This window comes from Arvicola amphibius, chromosome 2 (assembly GCF_903992535.2).
Source record: "Arvicola amphibius chromosome 2, mArvAmp1.2, whole genome shotgun sequence".
Classification (NCBI taxonomy): domain Eukaryota; kingdom Metazoa; phylum Chordata; class Mammalia; order Rodentia; family Cricetidae; genus Arvicola; species Arvicola amphibius.
Genome location: NC_052048.2, coordinates 172909097 through 172934825, shown reverse-complemented (window position 1 = coordinate 172934825; position 25729 = coordinate 172909097). Strand labels below are relative to the sequence as shown.

Genomic DNA, 25729 nt, shown 5'->3' with positions numbered 1-25729 from the left:
TAGTTTTCTCCAGGGGAGTCTCACTGGGAAAACAAACCACTCTGAAGGGTAGACCTCATACCCACCAGTAGATGACCAGCACAAAACAAACTCAAAGGAATCTCTTTGGATGTTCCTGTCTCATAATGTTGTGTCAGGACATTCTACTCTTTTTATTTATTTATTTGCTTATTTGTTTGTTTGGTTTTTTTAACCTTACGAATCCTTTACATATATTTCATGGCTTCTGGTGTTGATATTCCTCTGTATGCAAAAGTATGTCTCTGCATCTGTACGTGTTTCTTGTGCTTTTTCCTCTGACTCTTTTTCCTTATCCTGATTTTTGATGTTGCTCTAATTTACTTCATTATTATACTTCAGATGCCTATTTGCTTACTAAGGAGAGACAGAAAGGGTGTGGATTCAGATGGAAGAGGAGGTAGGGAGAAACTGGTAGTGGAGGGGGAGGGCAAAACATAATCAGAATATTTTATGTCAGAAGAAAATTTCTTTTTTGGAATTCTTTTTATTTTTTAAACAATCTTATTTTACATACCAATCCCAGTTCCCACTCCCTCCAATCCTCCTGTTCCCCCTACAAACACACCCCTTCTCCTCATTCCATCTCCTATCCACTCCTTAGGGAGAGTAAGACTTCCCATGGGGAGTCAACAAAGCCTGTCCAAGGCCTATTGTATCACTTGAGGAAAGACCAAGGCTCTCCCCCCTGTACTTAGGTTGAGCAAGGTGTCCCTCCATAGAGCTCCAATGGGCTCCAAGGAGCCAGTTCATGCACTAGGGATAAACACTGGTTCCACTACTAATGGCCCCACAAACTGCCCAAGCCACACTACTGTCACCCACATTCAAATGTCCTCGTTTGGTTTTATGCAGGTTCCCCAGCTATCAGACCAGAGTCAGTGAGCTCCCACTTGCTCTGTTCAGTTGTTTCTATGGGTTTTCCCGTCACGAATTGTCTTCTTTGCTCATAATATTGCTCTTCCCTCTCTATGACTGGACTCCGGGAGTTCGGTCCAGTGCTTAGCTGTGGATCTCTGCAACTGCTTCCATCAGTTATTGGATGAAGGGTCTATGATAACAATTAAGGTAGTCATCAATCTGATTACAGGGGAAGGGATGGTAAGGTACCCTCTCTACAATAGCGTATATTCTTAGCTGGAGTGATGCTTGTAGATTTCTTGGAATTTCCTTAGTGCCTGGTTTGTCAATAACCCTATAATAGCTCTTGCTTTCAAGGTATCTCTTTTTTTGTTCTCTTCTCTGACCTTCATCCAACTTGACTTTCCAGATCCCTCATGTCCTCCTCCCTGCTCCCCTTATCCCCTATCACCGCCCCCTGGTCTCCCCAAGCTGCCAAGTTACTAATGAACTCTTGTCTACATCCCCATCCCAGAAGATCCACATATGTCCCTCTTAGTGTTCTCCTTGTTTTCTCTCTTCTCTGGGGTTGTGGACTGTAGGCTTGTTATCCTTTGATCTATGTCTAATATCTACTTATGAGTAAGTACATACTGTGTTAGTCTCTCTGTGTCTTGATTACCACGGTCAAGATGGATTTTTCTAGCTCCATCCATTTGTCTGCAAATTTCAATGAACTGGAGAGATGGCTCAGCCTTTAAAAGCTAGGCTCACAACCACAAATTTAAAAATATATTTTAAATAAAATGAAAAAACATACATAGCTTATAGAGTAATTTTCTATTGATTGGATTCTTAAGCATTTTGTTGATGCCAGGGCACACACCATAGCACACCTTCAGCATGTGTGGGCATACAGTGTCACACTTGCCAGGTGTCAGGTCTCCTTGTATTCCTCTTGTGTGAACAGGCTTAAAGATCACTGTTTTGTCCTTGACCCCTCTGGCTCCTACAACTCACAGAATCAACTCATAGAGGCTCACAGAGACTGAACGAACAATCAGGGTGCCTGTTTGGGTCTGACCTAAGTCCTCTGCATATATGTTACAGTTGTGTAACTTGGTGTTCTTATGAAACTTCTAATGGTGAGAACAAGGGTTGTCTCTGACTCTTTTGCCTACTTTGGAGACCCCTTTCCTTCTACTGGTTAGTCTGTTCCATTATTAATATAAGTGGAGGTGCCTACTCTTATTACAACACAATATACCATGTTTGATTGGTATCCTTGGGATACCTGCCCCTTTCTGAAGGGAAATGAAGGAAGAGTGAATCTGGGGGAGAGGGAAAGTGGGGAAAGAGACTGGGAAAAGGGGAGGGAGGGGAAACATAGTGCAGAAGAATAATAAAAACATCAGTGTTTTGGATAGAGAGACATCAACTTTATTGGCTACTTCAAAGACCTCATTCAAAATCAAATATTCATAATATTAAAATGTTTATGTCAAAGAGAATATAGATAAATTATCAGAAAAAATTAATGACAAAGATTTCTTGAAGAAATTAGGAACCATTGATTCTAAGTTTCCAGGTGTCCAAGTTAAAAGGAGAAGTGTGTTGAACTTCTTTGACTAATAGAAGAAAGGCAAACAAGTTATGTTATTATTAATTTCTAGGTGTTGTTTATTTTGCCATTCTCTACATGTCCCATATATGTTGTCTCTCTTCTCATGCATGTGTCTCAACTAGGAACTCTGCCTGGTTTTCCTGGCTCATCTTTTAAGCACATATGCTCTTGTAAATGGTTTGTCTATTCTTACCTATTCTAATCTAATTCTTCCATCTCTTGTACCTCCCTACTAACCACAACTTTTTATTGTCTAGGTTGCCACATGTGACTTCATAAGGACTGTGTGGTAATTAGGGTTTTTATTGCTGTGAAGAGACACCATGACCAGGGCAACTAGTATAAAGGAAAAACATTTAATTAGAGTGACTCACATTTACAGAGGTTTATTTCATTATCATCACGGCGTGATGTGGTGGCACACAGTCAGACAAGGTACTAGAGAAATAGCCATGTGTCTTACATCTTGACTTCAGGCAGCAGGTAGTAATGTGGGACACTGGGTGGTTTCTTGAGCATATATGAGATCCCAAAGACCTCTTCCATATGACAGACTTCCACCAACAAGATCATACCCACTCCAATGAGGCCACACTCCCAAGAGTGCCACTCTTTTTTGGGAGGCATTTTCATTCAAACCACCACACACTGTTTCTATCCTTGACAGCAATCCTTTAAGATATCAAATCACCTTTATTTTAAAGACAAGAAGCCTGTGACCAATCCATAGATAAATCCATAGAATTAATCCCTATTAAATTTCACAGGAATCACTGGTACAGAAGTTCTCTGCCTCTAGGGATTTCTGAAAGTACTTTGCTCATTTTTGTGTCTTGCTTTTTAGTGATGCATCATTTATCTGCTCTCCATAAATGAGAAGAAGCCAAGAACCAGGATGTTGCCACTCGGTTCCGCCATGTATCAGCTCGTAGAACAGCGCCTGCAGCTACCACAGATGCCAGCATGTATTAGATAAATGAGTGCCTGAATCAAACTGAGAATAAAGTCAAATAAAAAAATACAATGCATGACTTTCCTACCTCTGACTTTCATACCCCATGCTTTTCCTACTCCATTTGGATGGACTACTCTCTACTGAAGATTATATATACTGAAACACAGTCAAAAAGGTAATGTTAATAAAGTCTTATGATTCCCTGAACCACCCCCCAACCCAAAAATCAGGATTAAAATGTTATGTAAACAGAGAAAGATACTTATTTTAATGGAGTAGCTCAAAATATAATTAGACTGCCATCTTCACAGTCTGCAGGGAAGACTATCAGACTATGGAGATCAAGGATAAGCAGAAAGCCAGCATGCAAGAATGAGAAGACTTAGACTTGTGCTAGAGTCAGATTTTTCCATCAGTCAGGTGTAGGAAAGTCTTTCTGTATATGTGTTGCTTTTATTGGTTAATGAATAAAGAAACTGCTTTCTGCCAATGGCTTAACAGAATATAGCCAGGCTGTAAGGTCTCTCTCTCTCTCTCTCTCTCTCTCTCTCTCTCTCTCTCTCTCTCTCTCTCTCTCTCTCCCTCCCTCCCTCCCTCGCTCAGAGAAAGTAGGCAGAGTCAAGGAGATGCCATGTAGCCCCTACAGAGACAGACACTTCGGACAGAATTTTACCCAGTAAACCACAGCCACGTGGCAATTCACAGATAAATGAAGATGGGCTAGTTTGGAATACAAGAGTTAGCCAGAAATATGCTTAAGCTATTGGCCAAACAGTATTCCAAATAATATGGTTTGTGTGTGCTTATTTTGGGGCTGAGCAGCTGGGAACTAACTAGCAGCCTCCGTACAACAAATTGGCTGTTGGGATAACACCTGATCTAGTAATTCATTTAAACAAAATCTTAGATGTTGACAAAGATTTAAATAATCCCAGCTGAAGTGGAAAAATAGTTGATGATCATTGAGGAGGAACATATAAATAAAGAGAATTCAAATTTTAATTGTATTCTATTCATATTGCCTTCCAGAATTTTTTTACAGGAATTTTAATGCATACTGAAGATATTATCTTAGGATGGATCTTTTCCCCATATAAACCAAGTAAATAATTAAAAACTTATGTGGAAAAAGTCTCTGAATTAATTATAAAAGGAAAATTGAGACTTTGTCAACTAGCAGGTATAGACCCAGCAGAGATTATGCCTTTTACTACTGATGAAATTTAAAAAATATGGAAATACAATGAACCATGGCAAAGAGCTTATGTTAATTTTTGGAAAAAATTAATAACAATTATCCCAAAAGTGATATAATTAACTTTATAAAGAGAACTACTTGGATCTTTCCCCAAATTGTACATGACACACCAATAACTGGAGCCTGTACATTTTATACTGAAGCAAATAAATAAGGAGAGGCAGGTTACAAATCAGAAAACTAAGTAAGGTGTAACAAAGCCCTTATAAATCTGTCCAAAAGGCAAAGTTACATGCTTTTCTCATGGTACTAAGGTATTTTAAAGAACCTCTCAATATAGTTACTGATTTGCAATATGCAGAAAGAATTGTCTTGCATATTGAAACTGCTGAATTTATACCAGATGATACAGAATTGACTTCATTATTCATTCAGGTTCAAGACATAATGAAGAATAGGCTTTGTCCCATATACACAACACACTTCCAATACTATATGGATCTTCCAGGTCCTCTAGCTGAAGGTAATGTAGAAATTGATTGATTATTGATTGGAAGTGTGCTGAAGGCTTCAGAATTTCATAAGAAACATCATGTCAATCTCAAAGGTTTAAAGAAAGAGTTTTCTATTAAATGGCAACAAACTAAGAAGATTATAAAGAGATGTCCTACTTGCTCTTTCTATAGCAACACCATTACCAGTAGGAAGTACCCAAAAGGGTACTCAAAGGAATGAGATCTGGCAGATGGATGTTTTCCACTCTGCAGAATTTGGAAAATTAAAATATGTACACTATACAATTGATACATATTCAGGTTTTCAGTGGACAACTGCTTTAAGCTCAGAAAAGGCTGATTCAGTAATCACACATTTATCAGAAGTTATGGCCATCATGGTATACCTGCAAAAATAAAGACAGATAATGGCCCAGCATATGTACCTAAGAAAATGAAACAGTTTTTTGCTTATTATAATATAAAGCATATTACAGGTATACCAAAAATCTTACAGGTCAAGCAGTTATAAAAGAATAGATTAGCAAAATGTGGAACATTAACACAATGGAGTTCTACATGGCAGAAAAAAATAATGACATCTTGAATTTTGCAGGAAAATGGATGGAGCTAGAAAATACTATTTTGGGTGAAGTAACCCAGACACAGAAAGACAATTATCACATGTACTCACTCATAGGTAGTTTTTAAACATAAAGCAAAGAAAACCAGTCTACAAACCATAATCCCAGAGAACTTAGACAACAATGAGAACAATAAAAGAGACTTCCATAGATCTAATCTACATGGGAAGTAGAAAAAGACAAGATCTCCTGAGTAAATTGGGAGCATGGGGACCTTGGGGGAGGGTTGAAGAGGGGAGGGGAGAGGCTGGGAGAGGAGCAGAGAAAAATGTAGAGCTCAATAAATATCAAGAAAAAAAGAAGATCAAATCGAACTATAAAGAATATGCTAAACGCACAGAAAGGGATGAAAAATACCTCCAGAAATAGATTGCATAATGCTTTATTAGCCTTGAATTTTCTTAACACTAATGAGAAAGGAACGACAGCAGCACAGAGAGATTGGATAATAGAAAAAACTTCTGAATTAAATCAGCCAGTATCCCTTTTGGCTCCCGGAGCAGCACCATGGCGGTCGGCAAGAACAAGCGGCTGACGAAAGGCCGCAAGAAGGGAGCCAAGAAGAAAGTGGTTGATCCATTTTCGAAGAAAGACTGGTATGATGTGAAAGCCCCAGCCATGTTCAATATTAGAAACATTGGAAAGACACTAGTAACGAGGACTCAAGGAACCAAAATTGCATCCGATGGCCTCAAGGGTCGTGTGTTTGAAGTAAGCCTTGCTGATCTCCAAAACGATGAAGTTGCATTTAGAAAATTCAAGCTAATCACTGAGGATGTTCAGGGCAAAAACTGTCTGACTAACTTCCACGGCATGGATCTTACCCGGGACAAAATGTGTTCCATGGTCAAAAAGTGGCAGACCATGATTGAAGCTCACGTGGACGTCAAGACAACCGATGGTTATTTGCTCCGCCTCTTCTGTGTTGGTTTCACTAAAAAACGCAACAATCAGATCCGCAAGACCTCGTATGCACAGCACCAGCAGGTCCGCCAGATCCGGAAGAAGATGATGGAGATCATGACCCGAGAGGTGCAGACCAACGACTTGAAGGAAGTGGTTAATAAATTGATTCCAGACAGCATCGGGAAAGACATAGAAAAGGCTTGCCAGTCCATTTATCCTCTTCATGATGTTTTTGTTAGAAAAGTAAAAATGCTGAAGAAACCCAAGTTTGAATTGGGAAAACTCATGGAGCTCCATGGTGAAGGCGGTAGTTCTGGAAAAACTACTGGTGATGAGACGGGTGCTAAGGTTGAGCGAGCTGATGGGTACGAACCACCAGTCCAAGAGTCTGTGTGAAATGCAGATGTTTAATAGTGACAAATAAAGCCTTATTTGTGATGAAAAAAATAAATCAGCCAGTATATTTCAAGGATGTGTTGACCTCACAATGGAAACCAGGAGATGTGCTATGCTGGGGAAAGGATTTTGCTCTTGTTTCCACAGGAAAAGAAAACTATTGATACCATCAAAATTAATAAAGATTCACTTTGAAAAAGGAGAAACCCCTTGAGAAAGAGAAATGACAGCTTATCCACAGAGGTGAAAATTATGCAGGTGGTAAGAAAACCTTATAAGGTTTGGGGCAGGGTTCAGTTCTTATCTTTGCAGGAAAATAGTCATCGTCAAAGAGTTTAAGAGACCTTGGACATCTAGATACCTAAAGATAAAAAGATAGCTATCCAGAAAGAATCAACAAGCAAAGAGAAATCTGACTTATGATGTTGTATCATCTGCATGGTGAAATTTGATTATCTGAAGATGTATACATCTCTACTTAAAAATAAGAGCTGGTTTTAGAGTCAGACAATGACTATACTTCTCTAAATCCAAGCATGATGTTAAAAGAAAATTTCAGAATTTTTGTCTCATATCAGGAGCCATCTGGTATGGGATAGAAAGAAGATAGATTTTAAGGAAATATTTTACTTTTCTCCAGGTCCATTTTGTCTATATCATATCTTCCATTGAATATATATCTATATAAATAATATTTAAGTTTTCAACAATGGACATTAGATTTTCCTGCAGTAATCTTTGAAGTTTCCAGGAAGAAGATGGGGCCCCACAGCAATGACTCCACTTGGTAGATACAACATCATGATGCTGATAGCACTACTGTGAGACTGGTTTTTGGGTATCAGCTGTGGAAATGGTGCACCTTCTTACAATGTTCTGGCCAGAACTCCAAATAAGAATTTCAAAAAAACAAAACAAAACAAAACTAAAAACCTATTGACCTATTGATTACTCAGAGATCATTTGTAATTATACAAAACAGCAATCTTGAAATTTAACCATCATTTTACTTTTACCAGATCCCTTAGAAAGAACATTGCCACCATGACAGATGGAAGCAATTCTCTGTCATCTACTACACATTTTGGAAGCTGTTTGATTGCACTTCCTGCCTACTCAAGTAGTATTATCTCCCTGCTCAGGCCTTCGATGGAATTGAAGATTAGATAGTCATAGTTACCATCCTCTTATGATCTAGCAAAGCCATTTCCAACACAAGACTTAGACTCCTTAGGATAGAAAGTTTATTAAAACATTAGACTATATTCCTTGCTTAATATTGTTTATGCTGGCTCTAATTCTAACTTTACCCTTGATATCTGTTCCTAGTGTACATAGTTTTGTATTGGGTTTGGAACTCTCTTATTTAAACAAAAGGAGAAGGTGCTGTGGGAGCTCCTTCAGTCAATAGCCTTTAGGATACCAGCCCATATGGGCGTGGTCTCTTATACTATACATGCAGCTGTAAAGCATGTGCTCACTCTCTTGCTCTTGCTTCTGGTTCTTACTTCCAGCTGCTAGATTTGATTCCTGTTCCCAGTTTGTGCAGAGGACTGTGATCTAGGACTGTGATATCTGAGTCTACCCCTAAGTAAATAATCCTTTATTATATATAATTCTGAACTAGTGTGGGATTACTTTGTAACTTCCGGCATTAGTCAGGCCTTTAACTCATTGAAGTGGCTCACTTGCATCAAGGAGGGCACATAGATTAAATCAAATTCACCAGTTTAAATGTAAGTTTTATTTAGAAGTACCATCACAGCTTACTTCTTATAGCATCTCCCCATCAAACTAGACTCCACAGTTTCACCTTAGTGAAATAACTCACATCAGAAGGTATTCTGAAATATAAAGGTTTAAATGTTCAGTGGAAGTTAAATGCATACCTCTTTGTTTGCCATTGGTCTTAGTGAGGTGAGTAAGGTAAACAGACTGCCAGAATCACTGAGCTTATGCACATACATGCATGAAACAACATTGATACTTTAATGTATAACATGAATCTCCCCCAGCCTCGACACTCAGTGCTACAATTGCACATTTGTGGATGCAATATTTTTTAATCAGTATCCATTCTCTCTTATAAGGGTTGGACGTTGTCAGAACACAGAGGAGTTTAGCAGAATCTCTTCAAATTTGAATGAATAATTGCAATGCCCATAGCCTTGGTTTCTTTTTCTTTTTTCTTTCTGAAGTTAGTGTAATAGCCTTCCACGCTGTCAAAATGGGACACTGATGTGATTGACAGGTTGAAATGAAACTGCACGGGCAAGTGGTGACAGAATTCAGAGATGGAATAAGAGAACCGCTACACAAAGCCAGAGGTGATGCAGTGAGTTTAGGGGGCAGCTATGGCTTTGCATGCCTCCCACATCCCTGCGGAATGGCACATCCTGAAGAAAGGAAGGATGTAATCAGGTGGGGGTAGCTTCCTCTACCATCATCAAAGAACACACACACACACATGTACCTGTACACACAGACATACATACACACACACACACACACACACACACGCACACACACACACACATGCACCTATACACACACATGCGCGCGCGCGCGCACACACACACACACACACACACACACACACACACACCACTAGCCTGGCTGGTCTGGACATTCTGGCTTCATGCCTGACTCCTTACTATATGCAAGTAGGTAGCACAAAATTAAATAATCTCCTTCTTGAGTTTTTATGTGGAGTGGGATGAAGTGAAGTTCTGTCATGCAGGATCAAGCTGCAGCAGGCATCGCCTTCAAACTCAGTGAGCATGCCTCCTGCCAGCAATGTTCGCAAAATCCAGCATGGATGCCTTGATCATAACTGACATTGTTTATATTTCTATAGATTTATTACTGGATTGCCTTTATTGGAATACTTTATGAAATAGATTCTCATTGCTAAAACAGTACATGACCATTGCTCTGTATATCATTAATATTATTCAATGTCCTCTGCACAGTGTGTGCTTAGAGTTTTCATATTCCCAGTCTTTTGCATATTCACCATGTTGAACATTTTAAAAGGAGCACTATTCACTTTTGTGTATAACTGATGTTGACAATTACAGAATATTTTACTCACTATACACTCAGAAACTAATAGCCTTACAGTTGATAGTTTGCATATTCTATTGGCTTTAAAACAAGATTTCTCTTTGTTCTTTTTATGTTAAGAATATCAAATTATACCATTTCTGAACACAGATCCTACATGTTATTCATACATTAAGCAACATTGTGACACATGTGAAAAGACACACAACTTTTAGATGTGTATTTATTCATGTATGTCTTTAGTGCTTCCTTATATTTGATGTCATATTTGTGCTTTCCACGTTTTATTTGTAAAGGACTTTATATATGTTTCCCAGACACAGCAACCCCCTAGAGCCCATCACTGTGCATTGGAGCAGTAGAAATCTGATAAATATTTGTAAAATGGATGAATGAATATGAGCCGTGTATAAAATCATGTACTGTCAGCTACGTATTTGTACTACTGGATCATCAGAAGACATATAGATGCTTTTTTAAATTTATCTTTTTGGAATTTTTAAATCAAAAGATTCCAGTGTCTGTTCCTTCTCATGCTTTTGATTTCTTAGGGCACTTACTAATTCACCAAGTGCCTTCAATAAAATGTTAGCATTTTCTTTGTGTTGTGTCCTTTCTTACCACCCCCGGGGAGAAGAACGGCCAGCCTGACTCTCTCTGTGACAGATCTACCATGGCATGTCTACTCTGATAGAAAATCCCTCTCCCCAAAGGCTTTGCCTCTCCTGCAGAGAAGGTTCATGAGCAAAGGCTGTGATCAGCAGCCATGCATTGGTGAAAACACACAGTGGAAGAAGATCTCAGGCTTTGTTTCAACTCAGGGATTTTAGCAGAAACCCAAGAAGACTGTTTAGAATATCTGCTCTCAACAAAACAACCTTTCCCCTACATCCTGAGGCTGCTCTTGTCATTGCAATTTTGTTATTTGTTCTTGGCTCTCTATTGAAGAACAACTGAGTTTTCTCTTGTATTTTCAAGGATGCATTCACTTGACAAAGATTTTTACAGCTATGTTATGGGGTTTTGTGTCTCTTTTTACACAGCCTGTTTCATACCTCTTGGTTTAAAATAATCAAAATAAACTTTTCCTCTAACTGGGACAATAAGTACATCAAGCTTCCTTATGCAACCACACACACACACACACACACACACACACACACACACACACACACACACACACATATATATATATATATGGAAGTACTACTAAAGAAAAATATTCTACATTTTTAATGAATGAATCCAATACTGTATATAGCATGTTCATCACAAACCATACGAGAAACAGCATTATTTGTGTTTTAAAATGCATAAAACAACAAACTGTGGAAATAATTCTATTTTCTGGTGGAGAATCCAAAAACTGAGAGACTATGTAATTGACCACATGGTAAATTCTCATAGTAAAGATTACTGAATGTGTGTGAATGGCACACCAGTATACAGTGAATGGGAAACTGTATTGAGGTTGGTGTAACTTATGGGTACCTATGCCTTATTGGTAATTAAAGAAGGACTGAGAAAGAAAGGAATTTTTGAAGATCAAATACAGGAATCAGTAAGATAGGCACCTTAAGGTGATTGACATGCTGTCATCAGTCTAAATAGCTGTCATAGCAACTCCTCTCCTTCACTTAGAACTTGCAACAGTTATTAAAGTGGAAGGCAATTATTTTTAAAGTGTTTGATAAATACCTTGAGCATATTTGAAACTAAAACCTATAAATGCTAATTCATTAATCTTTTAAAAGGTAGCCAAGAACATGGGTTCCACTGCTGAATCAAGCACTTCATTCTTTCTTCTTCTTTGTATGTACATGATGTATGTATGTGTATTAGTGTACATGTGTGAGTATGTATGTGTGTATGTACGTGTGTGTGTGTGTCTGTGTGTGTGTCTCTCTCTGTGTGTGTGTGTAGGCCAGAAGTCAAAGTCAGTTGTCTTTCTTTATGGATCGACACCTCATTGATTTTTTTGAGGCAAGATCTCTCACTGAACCTGTAGCAAACTGATTAGACTTTATGAGCTAGTTAGCCAGCTCCAGGTTTCCTCCTGTTTCTACCTCCTCAGCACTACAAGATCACAGGAGCCCACTAGGACCACTTTTCCCCATGGTACTGGGGATCCAAACTCAGGTCCTCATGCTTATACAGGAAATAGTTTATTGATTGAGCCATCTCCTCAGTCCCCTCCATTCTCTTTCTTGTACAAGCAATAACCATAGCACATTATTTACATTTCCAGCTTGAATCTCACTACAGTGAGAACATAACACTGATAAAGGAATATGGAAACATAAATATTTGAACTTCTTCCAATATTTTGTCATCATCTCACATATCATTTAAAACATTGAAAACTGTCTCAAAGCAAACAGCTCTGCTTTCTCAGCCACAACGCAGTTCTTTATATAATGCTTACTTATAGAACTACAGTGACAAGTACAACTGGATTTCACAGATAAGGAAGCAGATTTTCAGGGAAAATGAGCCAGTGTTAGAGGGACAAATGCAGCATGCTTTCTTTCATATGTGGAGTCTAGACTTAACAACAACAGGAAGGCACGAAAGTAGATTATTTAAAAAGAGGGAAAGGATGAACAAGATTGGAAAGGGAAGGTGAGGGAGTAGTGGAGGGTGAATAGAACTGAGGTACTTCAAGTACAGATACATATACACTTATGAAAATACCACAGTACCACCCATTATTATTGAGATCACTATATCCTAATGAGAATGAATGGAAAAAGACTGGGATGGGAGTAATATTGTTGACCCAATGAAGCAACAAAGTTCCAGCAGACAGTGTCAACAAAAATGTCCCAGTCTATTGTTGAGCAGCCCACCAGTGATTTGGTGGACCATATTGCATGGGTGGAATGAAGAGTAATGGAGAGTCCACCAATTGTTTAATTCTGACTATGCAATTTTCTTTAAAACATTTATTTATTTTTGGTTTCAGGGATAGTATATTTTCATATGGATACAAATATATGGACATATATAGAGATGTAAAAACATACACGCACTGTACCATTTACAAAATTACTACAAAAATTAAGCATTTGTACATTATTTCTAAGTCCAAAATCTTTGAAAAGGCTAGAGAAATGGCTCAGTATTTAAGAACTCTTTCTACTCTTGCAGAGGACCTGTTTGGTTCCCAGCATCAAAACCTGATAACTTACAACCATTTGTAAGTTCAGTACTGAGTAATCCAGCACCCTCTTCTGAACTCTACAGAGACCTACACTCATGTGCTCTCTCTCTCTCTCCCTCCCTCTCTCTCTCTCTCTCTCTCGCTCGCTCTCTCTCGCCCTCCCTCTCTCTCTCTCTCTCTCTCTCTCTCTCTCTCGCTCTCTCTCTCTCTCTCTCTCTCCTCTCTGTCTCTCTCACAACACTCCACTCATACTTACATAATCAAAAAAATAAAGTCATAAGAAATAATAGTTAAGTTTTCATAAGCTTTTATGAATGGATCAGTCCAACACAACCATTTAAGCACAGTTCATGTTAGTATCTAATAATGTATACATCATATAAAATAGGACAGAATACATTTATAAGGAGACATTATTTTTTATAACTCAAATATTTGTATCAATATAAAGTCTATAGATAGATTTCTGGGCTTTCCAGTCTCTTTGTCCTGGCACTCCAGGCATTGTCAGGGGTGGACATACTTCCGTGCCATGGTTTGGAGGCTACTTCCACCATCTCTGTGCCACACTTAACCCAACACATCTCATAGGCAGGACAGATGGAAGGTTATGCGGCTGGGTTGGTTTCATTATCCCTCCTCTGGAAGTTAGGCCTGGTCACAGGAGCTGGCCACTTGAGGAATACTATTGCTAGGATTGCTGGGGTCATTTTTGTAGATTCCTGGGAGTTTACCTTGCAAGAGGATTATACCTGACCTCAAAATGCTCCACTTCTTATCATTTTATTCAGTTCTCTACCCCTCCATCAGCCCCCAACCTAATCCCTCATGTTCCTATCCCTACCCAGCCCAAATCCTCCCATGAGATGTCTTCTATTTCCCTTTTCCAGGGAGATCAGAGCATTCGCCCCACTCCTTTGAGCCTCTCTGGGTCTGTGAATTGTAGCATGGTTATCTCTTACTTTATAACTATTATCCACTTATAAATGAGTACATACCATGTTTCTTTCTGAGACTGGGTTTCCTCACTAAGGTTAATTTTTTTCATTCCATGTATTTGCCTTCAAATTTAATGATGCCACTGTTTTAAACAGCTGAGTAATACTCCATTGAGTAAATGTAACATGTTTTCTTTATACATTCTTCAGTTGAGGGACATATAGGCTGTTGCTTCCATGTTATGACTATTATGAATAAAGGTGTTATGAACATAGTTGAACAAGTGTCCTTGTGGTATGATTGAGCAAACTTTGGATATATGCTCAAGAGTGGTATAATGGGGTCTTGAGGTAGATCAATTTCCAATTTCGTCATATTGATTTTCAAAGTGGCTGTACAAGTTTGCACTCCCAGCAGCAATGGAGGAGTGTCCTCATGGTTCCAAATCTGCCTCAGCATACGCTGTCAGTTGTTTTTGGTCTTAGACATTCTGACGGGTACAAAATGGAATCTCTAGGATAGAACTAAATGTCAGCATAACAATGCCTAATAATATTCTGCTATGGCAAAGATTGGTGACTAGCCCAGTTGTCACCAGAGAGGCTTCATCGAGTAACAGATGGGAACAGATGCAGAGATCCACAGCCAAACATTAGCCTGAGCTCAGAGGATCCTGCTGAAGAGAGGGAGGGAGGAGCCAGAGAAGTCAAAGACATACAGGAAACCCTACAGAATTAACTAACCTGGGCTCATAGGAGTGCACAGAGTCTGAAATGACAACCAGGAAGCCTGCATGAGACTAACCTAGATCCTCTACGTATATGTGACATTGGTATAGCCTGGTCTACTTGTCGGACTCCTAAATGTGGGGACGGGGGTTGCCTTTCATTCTTTTACTGGCTTTTGGGACCCCACTCCTCTTACTGGGTTACCTTGCACAGGCTTTAATACAATGGGAGTTGCTTCGTCTTCCTGCAGTTTGTAGGCCATGTTTTGTTGATAGCCATGGGAGGCCTGCCTTTTTCTGAGCAGAAAAGGAGAAGAAGTTAATAGGGGTGGGCAGAGAAAAGGGGAGAGGAGGTAACAGGCGAAGAGGGGGAATGGGAAACTGAGATCAGGATGTAAAATGAATAAATAATAAATTTAACAAATAAAAAATTAATCTATAGAGAGAAGAATATCTAGATGTTGTTCATTTAAATAAATGTACAAAAGATGAATCTTAAACAATATATGGAAAACATTCATACGTAAATCATGAATATTTAAATAATTATTTACCATCACATGGTTTAGTGTTCTTTCAGCAGTTTCCAAATGAGGATATATCAATGTGGGAAGATTAGAGAGGCTCTGAATTTTAGCCCTATACTCACAATATAACCCAAGATAGAAAACTCACAACTGTTACCAAAATCTGCCCTGTTTCTACAGTACTTAGGGTACCTTATTAGAGAACAGTGAGTTAGATCAAAGCAGCATTTGGAGGATATAGCTTCCTTCTGAAGTTTTTTTCAGAATGAAAACACTAAACTTCATATATTTAGTGTTATATATATAATATGACATTATATTTTCTGACAATATTTTCAGATTGTGGCCATTTTTTTTTTTTACAAACAATTACAAAATATCAAGGACCTGCCTTGGAATAAAAAAAAACACCTCTGTTTTGCCTTTTTAAAATGCACCTTAAGAGTTATAGAACTTGCTAGAAATAAAAATACTACTTTTTGTCTATTTTGTCTCCAAAATTCTGTGTTTAATTTTGAAAATGAAGAACTGCCTTTATAAAGAAAGACAAGCTGCATATGATGTCACTCATCTGTGTCACCTAAACGTGGAAATCTCAAGGACGCTAGGGTAGGATGGTGGTGGTGACAGATGGGGAAGGGCTGGTCAGAGAGTTCTTTAAAGGTCTTGTTATTGTTGTTGAAAAGTTATTCATGTTTAAGAAGGTAGTGAGCGCAGTGATCTCAGGAGCCAGCAGAGGGCATCTGGTCCCTTGGAGCTGGTATTGGCTACTATGATCCACTGACAGATGGCTGCTGAAATACAAGGCAATGGCAAAAGTAGTACTAGATTCTTTACCCCTGAACCATCTTCCCAGCAACCAGTCAGTGAGTTCTAATTCATCATTAAAAGGAGTTAAGAAGTTCCAGTGTGTCTGGTCATAATAAGGCAATATAGATGATAATGCACAGAAAATTAAGGGAAATATTACCTAGAACAGAGGATTTGAACAGCAAGATTAGAAAAGATAATTATTTACCTAAACTTTAGTTTTGTACATTGTATATATGCATTGAAATATATGAAAGCCTGTAAGTCTGAATAGGTTTTAGGTGGGGATAGTGATGCTTGTTTTATTCCTAGTATTTGGGAGGTTGAAACAGGAGGCTCCAGCATTCAAGGCTACCCTGTGCCACATAGCAAATTCTAGACCAATCTGGGTTATAGTTTGAGACCCTGTCAAAACAAATCAGTAGATAAAAGCTTCAATGAACAGCCTCGGCTTGGCAGAGGATCTCATACAAAAGGGATATTCTGGTTCACAGTCTCTGGTTATTGCTTGCTTTTTCTTTTTTATTTGTGATCTCCAAGTCTTTCCTAAATACTATACTTGTTTCATTCCACTTCAACTCAAGCTCATTGAGGAGACTTGCTTTGTACCTGCCTCCTATCATCTATCCTAGAGTCAGATAAACAAAGCACAGGTCACAGGTACCTCCTGGGAAACGGGCCAAATATAACTTCCCCTCCTATGAAAGCTACACAGAGGACTGCACCTCTAACTGGGCTTTGAAGATTCACATAGTCCAGATGAGAAGGGGTCAAAATGTTTTCTTTCTGTAGTCTACTGAGGCAATCTGTTAATGTACAAAAAGACAAAAACAAAAACAAAAAAAAAAAACCCTGTGTGGGAAGTGAACACAACACATTATTGCTTGGTGATGAAAAAGCAAGAATTTTTTTATCCATCTGGGTGGTCATGGTGCATGCCTTTAATCCCAGCATTCAGGAGGCAGAATTAGACAGATCTCTGTGAATTCGAAACCAGCCTGATCTACAAAAGCAAAGTTCAGGAAAGCAAGAGCTGTTATACAGACAAACCCTGTCTTGAAAAACCAAAAAAAAAAAAAAATCAAATCAAAACAAAACAAAACAAAACAACAACAACAAAAACTCAACTGTTATCCAGATTTAAATATCTAGGATCAAAAAAGGGTACTAAATTTGTATAAACTCCATTTTTATTTAAGGCAACAACTGCTGTATACATCACTGTGTACATTTTACATGTGTTATCTTTTCTGTTATCAGAATATCATTTAGACTATAAGAAGTTGCCAGAGGCCGTGAGAGTTGCAGCAGGTGGCAACTAGTGTTCAGATGTCAACCCACCAGAGGAATAATTCTCTGAAGGATGTAATCCTGTCCAGGTAAAGCCTGCAGGACCATCGACTCTGGAAACTGTTACTCACATTTGCTAAAGCAGCTTGGTTTCTCCCCAATACCTGCCTTGTAGTGTGTAACCTACTGTGTTGTCTATATGTAATCTCATGACTGCATCTCAAGCTTCAGTGCACCTATATCTGTGTGTGGCCAGGAAGATGTCTTTTCATTTGTGTGTATAATTTTGATACATAGAAAATATACGAGGACATGCTTTGTAACTAGATCTATTGTCCCATGAGAACTGTAGACACTTAAAAGCCTGCTTTGTTCCCTTCTGGCCAGACTAACTGCACAAAATTAGCTTGGTTCACTTTTACCTTAGAGCAAGTGCAAACTAGACTAAAGGCTTTTCAAAAATATATCATATGTTTAAAACTTTACAGCTATACACAAGGTCAAAGTTGCAGGTGTCTAACCTAGGTTACTACACAAAGCACCCTATGAAAAGCATGCCACGTCTTCACTTGCCAAGCCTGCTGACAATAGACCTATGTCTCAAAGTTTGTCACTGTGCACTGTGCCCCCTCCCTCCCAGTCTGGTCAGTCTTATTCCTGTAAACTTGAAACCTTGTGTTGCTATGGTAAATGGCTAAGCTCCTTATTGCTTATCCTAGGAATATGCTTTTGACCAGTGAGAAGTACCTCTTGTAATTATTATCATTTCTTCAAGCCCCACATGGGAAAAGAGAGTCTGCAGGCTAGAGGAATAGAGGCTTGGAAGAATTATAATTAAGACAGGAAAATTAGAATAGAGGCAGAAGAATAAATGGATTTGTTAGGAACAGCATGATGTGAGAGAACTTACTTTTCCGCAGAATATCCTAAGTTCCTTTTGCTTGCTCTAGTGTCCAGTTTGAAGACTGAAGAGGATCTTGGGGCTGGACCCCAAATGTCCCCCTTATGAAGTGCAGGCTCAGATCTCCTCCTCCAGGGAAAAGCCTCACAATTGCTCTGTCTTTGAATATGCTTCTCTGCATAGCACAACTGTGATGGGGCCCATGCAAGCCGTGTGCAGTTTAGCCTTGCACATCTCTGGCTATACATGAAAAGTCCAGGGATGGTCACATGTCAATGTTGAGCCCCTAACTAAATAATTAGGCCATTCTTTTTTTTATGACTGGCTTTCTCAAAGCTTAAATAAGAAGTGTTGGCAGGTATATGTTATCACATGCCTGATGTACAAAGGAAACCAGAATGCAGGAAGAAAGAACAAAGCTGTATCAGAAAGTAGAGAGAAAGGCTGGTTTGGAGCCCAAATATTTCCTTACACCCTGCTGGGCTCTATTGCTGCAGGGAACTCCATAGGACAGCCTGTGAGGCCCTGCTCTTGGTTAAATATTAACACCTTGTGAATTCACTCCTAAAAGACACTCTGCCACCTCTGCCTCTATTCCGAGCCTCACCGTACTCTTGCTACTTCGTTAGCTTTATCCTGTCGTCTGTGTATGCAATTGTGCTCTCTTTTTCCTTCTTCCCATCCTTAGAATTCTTAGAACCCTCAGCTTAAAATTCTCTCTTTCATGGGCATCTCTATGTGCTGGTCTCCAATCTTTGCAAGATGATTTTATTGTCTTCTCAGCATTCCTTGTTCTAGTCTGCAGCTAATTTCTCAAATTATATCTTCTAAGGAAGTACCCATGCATTATGAGTTCTGTATATAAGGACCAAAACTAAAGCAATGTGATTGCTAGAGACAATCCGTCACTTGTGCAACCCTGACAAACTGAAGCCTGAGATGCTCTGGGCTCCTGTTTAAATGATGATTGGTTCAGGGCTGAGTAAGTATCAAATCATCTGTTTCTCTTTGGATTTTCAAAGAGAAAAGAGGCCATATCTCTTGAGCATTTGCATCCATAAAAAAGTTGGAAATATTTGGTCATGTACATGTTACTTCATCTTCAATTTTGTTTCTTTTTGTATTTTGGCTTTTTACACAGTGTAGTATTATGGGGAAAACACATTTTATGTAGTCCAAGAACTACTTGTTTTTCTACCATAAAGTATAATTTTCATTTAAAAATATTTTATTTTGTTTTCCTTTTGAGATAGGATCGTGTGTACCTCAGGATGCCTCCAAATATAAATACTTTAATCTTGATTTTTAAAATATAGGTATAATTATTTTGATGTTATAGCTCTGACAAAAATATTTTCCTATTAATTCTAAATAAGTTTTCATATGTGAAAAATAATAATTAATAGAATAATAGGTACGTGAATGAAGCTTTGCGAAGTAATAATTGATAACTAAGGACAAAGAGAATTTTCCATAATAAACGTCAAAATCAAAATAGGACAGTTGAATCTCAGATGAAGATCTATTGGCAGCATGTTAAAAGTCCTCTTGTGAATAAAGTGTTTTATTAATTATTTGAAGCATAAAGGGAAAAAGTATTTGGCCACTGCATAAATTATCTTCTGTTCAATGATGTATCTTAAAATTTGAAGTAGTAATTTACTTTAATATGTTTTATTTTGGCAAATCAGACACTAAATGGAGCATAATAGATTTCATAGAAATACTGAGACATGTAATAATTTACATGTATTCATTTTTATAAAGCTTAATACTATGTAATACAAAGCTTATAGAATGCCGACAGGGAAAATACCCATAACCAAAACCAGTCCTTTATGTAGAGATAAATGACCTCTGCTCTAATTCAGACACTGAGTAGCTAACTTCTTTTCTGATTTGACTTCTGAAGTAGAAACTTCAGAAGTAGATGAGCTATGACTCTTCCTATTTTTAAAATTATAACAACCGTGAGAAACCTTGGGAATTCATTTGAAAGGTGTTTGTTTTACTTCTTTCTTGAATGTATTCTAAACTTCCTTAGAAAATAAACCCATTAATTCAAACTTTTATTTATCATACACATTGCCCAGTAAGGCTTATATATTCTTAATGGTGTTTAAATTCTGATAAGAATTACAAATAGCTGGATTATCAATGCCATTGAAATTTTATATTTTATATTGTCTTTTCATATCCACTTAATCAATATAATATATTGTGTGAGCAAATCTGAAAGCAGCTGTTTGTATCCTTGTGTTTTAGAAGAAAAATTACATTTTTCTAAAAAAAAATTGATATTGTGCTGGCTTCAGTAGAGCTCCCCATGGCTTTCTTCATGCTCACTGTGAAACTGAAGGAGCTAGGACATGGCATCCATCCAGACAGGAAGGCATCATTGTTCTGGTGGAGGAGGGGATGCTTGGGGAAAAGGAGGAGGCGTGCAGATTCACACAAGCATCCCTCTGGTGTTTGCATAAGCCACAGATGCATAACTGTCTACTTGGAACTGTGTTCTGCCACTTTAATGATGCCAGCTGGAGCGTCTAGGAAGGACATAAAGGGGTTTTCTCCCTATAAGTTCAGCCTCTATTCCTTTATGAGTAATATGGAAGGTAGTGGAGCATTTAAGCTCATCCAGAGGAAGAAGAAGAGAAAAAAAATTGTTTACATATTTAACGCCAACTTTAAGGTAAATTGAGAGGGAAAATAGTACCACAGACTTTATTCTGACACTTTTTTCCTAGTCTACAATTAACCTAGCTATTGTTTTGGGATTCTTAAAAAATACTTTAATTACAATAGAAGGTTCTTTGCATCCCATCACCTTTTGCCTATTTCTGAAGGGACTAATGATCAAAAAAAAGATGTGTCCTTTCTATCTACGTCTTATAATATGCATAACCCAAATGGTGGCACAGATTAGCAAACCCATCGAATCCTGATCCTTTTCTCTTATATTCATGGTGTTTGGATCAGTCTGGTTGATATGACATGCACGTCTAGTTTGCTGTTTCATTGCGTACACTCTAATGAAAATGTCCATTCCTATCTTGGTTGTCATTTACATTATTCCTTTGGAATTCTGGCTGCTGTTGTTTCTCATAGAAATAAGTGGGAGGAATCGTTATAAGACACACAAGAGCTCCACAAGGTTTTATTCTTGACCTTGTGTTTTGAATTCATAGGATGTAAACCTGCAATATTTTAAGGTATTGACAAATTACTTTCTCCTTCAACAGCAGCCCGTGAGTTCTCATTTTCTTTCCAGGCTCTCAAATGAAATTGTCTTCCTTATTTATTTAGTTACAGTTTACAAGAAGTACATTTTTATTTGTATTTCTATTTGCAGTTATCGAACAAGCTCATGTTGAGCACTTTCTCCACTTTGCTTGTTATTTGGGACTTACTTTTCGTGAAATTCCACATTTTACTTCTTGACCATCTGTTTTTCAGTTTTTTTCCCCTTACCACTTTTGCTTTTTTGAGGCTGCTGGCTCAGTCTTCCTGTCTGAGCATCAACACAAGAATAAGATTATGAAGCGCTTCATAGGATGTCGTAGGATGTATTAAGGAAAATACAGAAAGGTAGACAACAATGTCACAGCATTCCTGGGCCATGCTATAATAATTTCTCCTCTTAGTCCCAGGGCAAACTTCAAAAATTACATATTACACCCTTCTGTTGGCTACAGGATGTGTAAGGACCTCTTTTGGCAGTCTCTTTAGGGGTATCGAACAGAGCTGGAGCCTATCTTGGCTCACAGTTTAAAGGGGAGGCAGATTATTGTGGCAGAGAGTGAATTCCCAGACACATCGTGTCTGTGGTCAGAACACAGAGAAAAAGGAATGCTGGTGCTCAGCTGGGTTCTTTTTATCCAGCCCGAAACTGCAACCCATGAAATGGTACTGCCTATAGTCAGGGTTCATCTTTCCACCTCACTTAAACCTTTCTGGAAATGTCCTCACATAGAATTTATATCAGATTTCTCATGGCAGCTGTGATTTTGTAACATAGAAGTGCTTCTGACTCATAAGAACTAAACTACTAAACTAAAGCTAAAGTTAGGTTTTTCTTTACCTGGTGCACACTATGAGGACCCCTAATACTCCCAAACACATTGCAGTTTCAACCTTTGGCTGTAGAGATCACGGCCTTACTAACTCAGAAATGGGAAAACCCTACGGTAGTCATATTTGTCATTATTTTCTTCTATTCTATCATGTTTAGTAAAGCTGTTTTTACTCTGATGTGGTGATGACAGTGCCTTAACTATCCTTCTCTAAGCCGTAAATACTTAATTTTTGTATCTAAGTCTTTAATCTGATGTGGGCTTCATAGGTAGCACAAGGAAAGAAAATAAGTCTGTCAACTTTTCCTGACACCTTTTGTTGACTTCTTCAAAGATTCCCATCATCTGTTATGCTAGTACCCATCAAATTCCTGTATAAGTTTGTGCAAGTTTCTCTATTGATTGTTAACCTGGGTAACTGAACATCTTGTGATTATTCATGCTACTTTTAACAGTCTTGCCATCTAGGAAGGGACACCCGGATCCTATGCATCCACTGAGTAGGGTTCATCTCTAGCTACAACTCCATTTCCGTAGTCTTCCTTTCTCTATACCACACCATCTAACATAAACACAATGCATAGTATTTATCTGTTTACTATGTCTCTACCAAAAGAGTACAACTTCAGTGAGAAAATAAGTTTAATTTGTTCACTGATCTGCTCTAATGAACCTACCCAGAATATTTTGCTATTTAACTAATTTGGGACAATTAACATATATAAATGGATTGAAGAATGTACAAATGAATATGGATCTTATAGGTTCTAATTTGGAATTTATTTTTCACTGACGGATGTTGACTAATTATAATGTCACCATGGCTTTTAAAGAGAACATGGTACATTTCAAATATTTTGCACAAATGTACATTTAGTCCTAAGACTAGATTATGGCCCAGCACTTTCTTATGAGTACACATTGATAACTGATTTGGTCTCTTTAATGTGATGGCTTTACTGTTTCTGCAATTTTTTTCCTTGAGCTATTTTGAGGACTTTGTATTTTTTTTTCTGTAAAATTAATCCTGTTGTTACATTTTCAAATTGATTTGTTCATTACTGTGGTATCATTGCTCTGAAAAATGCATTTAAGTTTATCAGGGTCAATGGAAAAATGGATTCTGGAAGCTGGAGGCAGGAATTAGGGTGGGGAGGCGGCACATTTGTGTTCCTTATCCCAGTTCTCATCTTGAAGCCTTATGTCCTGGTTTCATCTTCTCAGCTCTCCCCACCCACGTGACCTTTCTCTTCTTGGGTCCTTGTGTTGTAATGCACCACTTTATAAACTATGACGCTCTTCCCATCTCCAGATATTTAGTTGAAGCTCATCACAGAGTCCCCTTTGCCATGTAAACACATATTCACAAATCGAAGTGCTTAGGATACAGTTTGTGGCTCTTTATCACAATTATCATATTTTCTCTTGTATTCTTAGATAATTCTGTTGTGTTTGTCTCCATTTTACAATATGTTATTTCTTCCTTCTTTTTTACCCCTTAATTGGGCGGGTATTTGTCTGTTTTATTAGCTATACCATGATGGCTATACAGGGGTGAAAGGTAACTTGCTGGGGTTCGGTCTCCCTCTGCTGTCAGATCTCAGTTCTCAGCACATCAAGGATGCTGCTTTCCTTCTGCTCTGGTGATCTGCCCTCACTCCCACCTCCGGGCAGGATGCTTTCAAAGTCAATATTAAAGGCAATGGGGCGCCTGGAGACTGCTCACGTTACACCCCTCTCTCTCACGGACTGAATGAAGCCTGTGAACTCTGTTTCTCTTCTGCCGCTGCTCCAGGGAATCTAAGACTGTGAATGTGTCGCTATTCCCTGGGGGTAGTCTGAGGCCTGAGCATGCGCACCAGCTGATACCAATTGTTGCAGATCGCAGAGTCTCGCCCTTTCTACGTTCTCCAGGGATTCCCGCCAGCACCCCGGGTCCTGAGATCCTCCCCTCTCCTGGGTGGTGGACGGTTAGGTTGGGTTGGTTGGAATATCTAGGGAAATAGCCGTTGGAGTTCATGCCCTTGCCTCTAGCCACGCAGGCTCCGCGGCGCCGCCGCCCTTGCTCCCTGGTCGCACTTCCGAGTGAAAGCCGCTGTGAACCGCTTGAATGAAACATGTGTGGGTTTAGTGTGTGGTAAAACCACCAGGGGATCCCTTCTCTCCACAAACCAGAAGCTCTGTTAGAAGGAGGACGAGAGGGAGGAGGCCTGGAGCGAAGCGCGAGCAGTGGCTGAGCGGCTGGGAGAGGCCGGGCCACCTCCCCTGGCGACCACGCACCGCTCCACCCGCCTGCGGCGGTTCCAGGCACCACGCTCTCCGCCGGGGCTGTGATGGTGGTGGCAGTGACAAGCTCCTACACCCCACAGCACTGTGCACAAACCAGCAGCGCCCTCTCCTCCCTCTCCCTCCACCCCACGCCTACTCCGCCTGGGCACTATGCACAACCGCCGGCGATAGCCCCTTGTCAACTTTGAGCTGAAGGAGCAGCAACTTTGACAGCAGCCGCGGGTTTCGAATCTGGCTTCTCCTTGGCAACAGAAGCCTCGAAAGTGGCCTGAGTTAAACCAGACAAGAGTTTCCTCTGAGCACCAGCATTGGCTCTGTTTGTAAAGGGTTCCCTGCCAGCCGGGAGTGGGATTGTGACAGCCAGTGCCCTGGTGGAGGGGACTTGTTTTTCTTTCTCTCAAGAGACCTCGACTAGCGACTGGAAAAAGCTGTACCAAAAGGATGTAAATAGCAAAGCAACTGTTACCAAGAAGGCAGCCACCACCCAAAGGCAGGGAGGAACGCGGGGCTTCCTCCAGGCTGTGCCCAGTCGCAACATTAGGAAACAATCGGGTGGTGTTTGCAACTTTTCAAGGTCAGTCTGGTTGGATCTGCTATTTTCCCTGGGAACCTTCCGGTGATCAGAGCTTGGGTTAGATTTGACTGCGAAATGCACAGGACGCCAAACGTGGAAGGATTGTAGGGGGTGTGTTGAGCTCTTGACCCCCCCCCCCCCCCCCGTTCTGTTCCCTGCTTTCCCAGTAGTCTTCACCTCCTCTCCACTACCCAGCGGTGAGTATGTGACATGTGTCTAACTCTCTGCACCAAGTTTGGCAGCAGGTGTCGGTGCTAAGTAAGAGCGGGGCTACTAGGTGCGCCCTCGCTGAGCC

At 39.4% G+C, this 25729-nt stretch overlaps 1 protein-coding gene across 1 annotated transcript; it reads left to right on the top strand.

The window, feature by feature from the left end:
• The first annotated feature begins 6280 nt into the window (after positions 1–6280).
• Positions 6281–7075, top strand: LOC119807706 (40S ribosomal protein S3a-like). The gene has a single exon (XM_038319805.1). It carries the CDS (start codon positions 6281–6283, stop codon positions 7073–7075), a length of 795 nt encoding a protein of 264 aa, XP_038175733.1.
• The last annotated feature ends 18654 nt before the right edge of the window (positions 7076–25729 follow it).

What these genes read in the sequence shown, in the direction of transcription:
- LOC119807706 (XM_038319805.1), top strand. Translation starts at nt 6,281, where the DNA reads ATGGCGGTCGGCAAGAACAAGCGGCTGACGAAAGGCCGCAAGAAGGGA.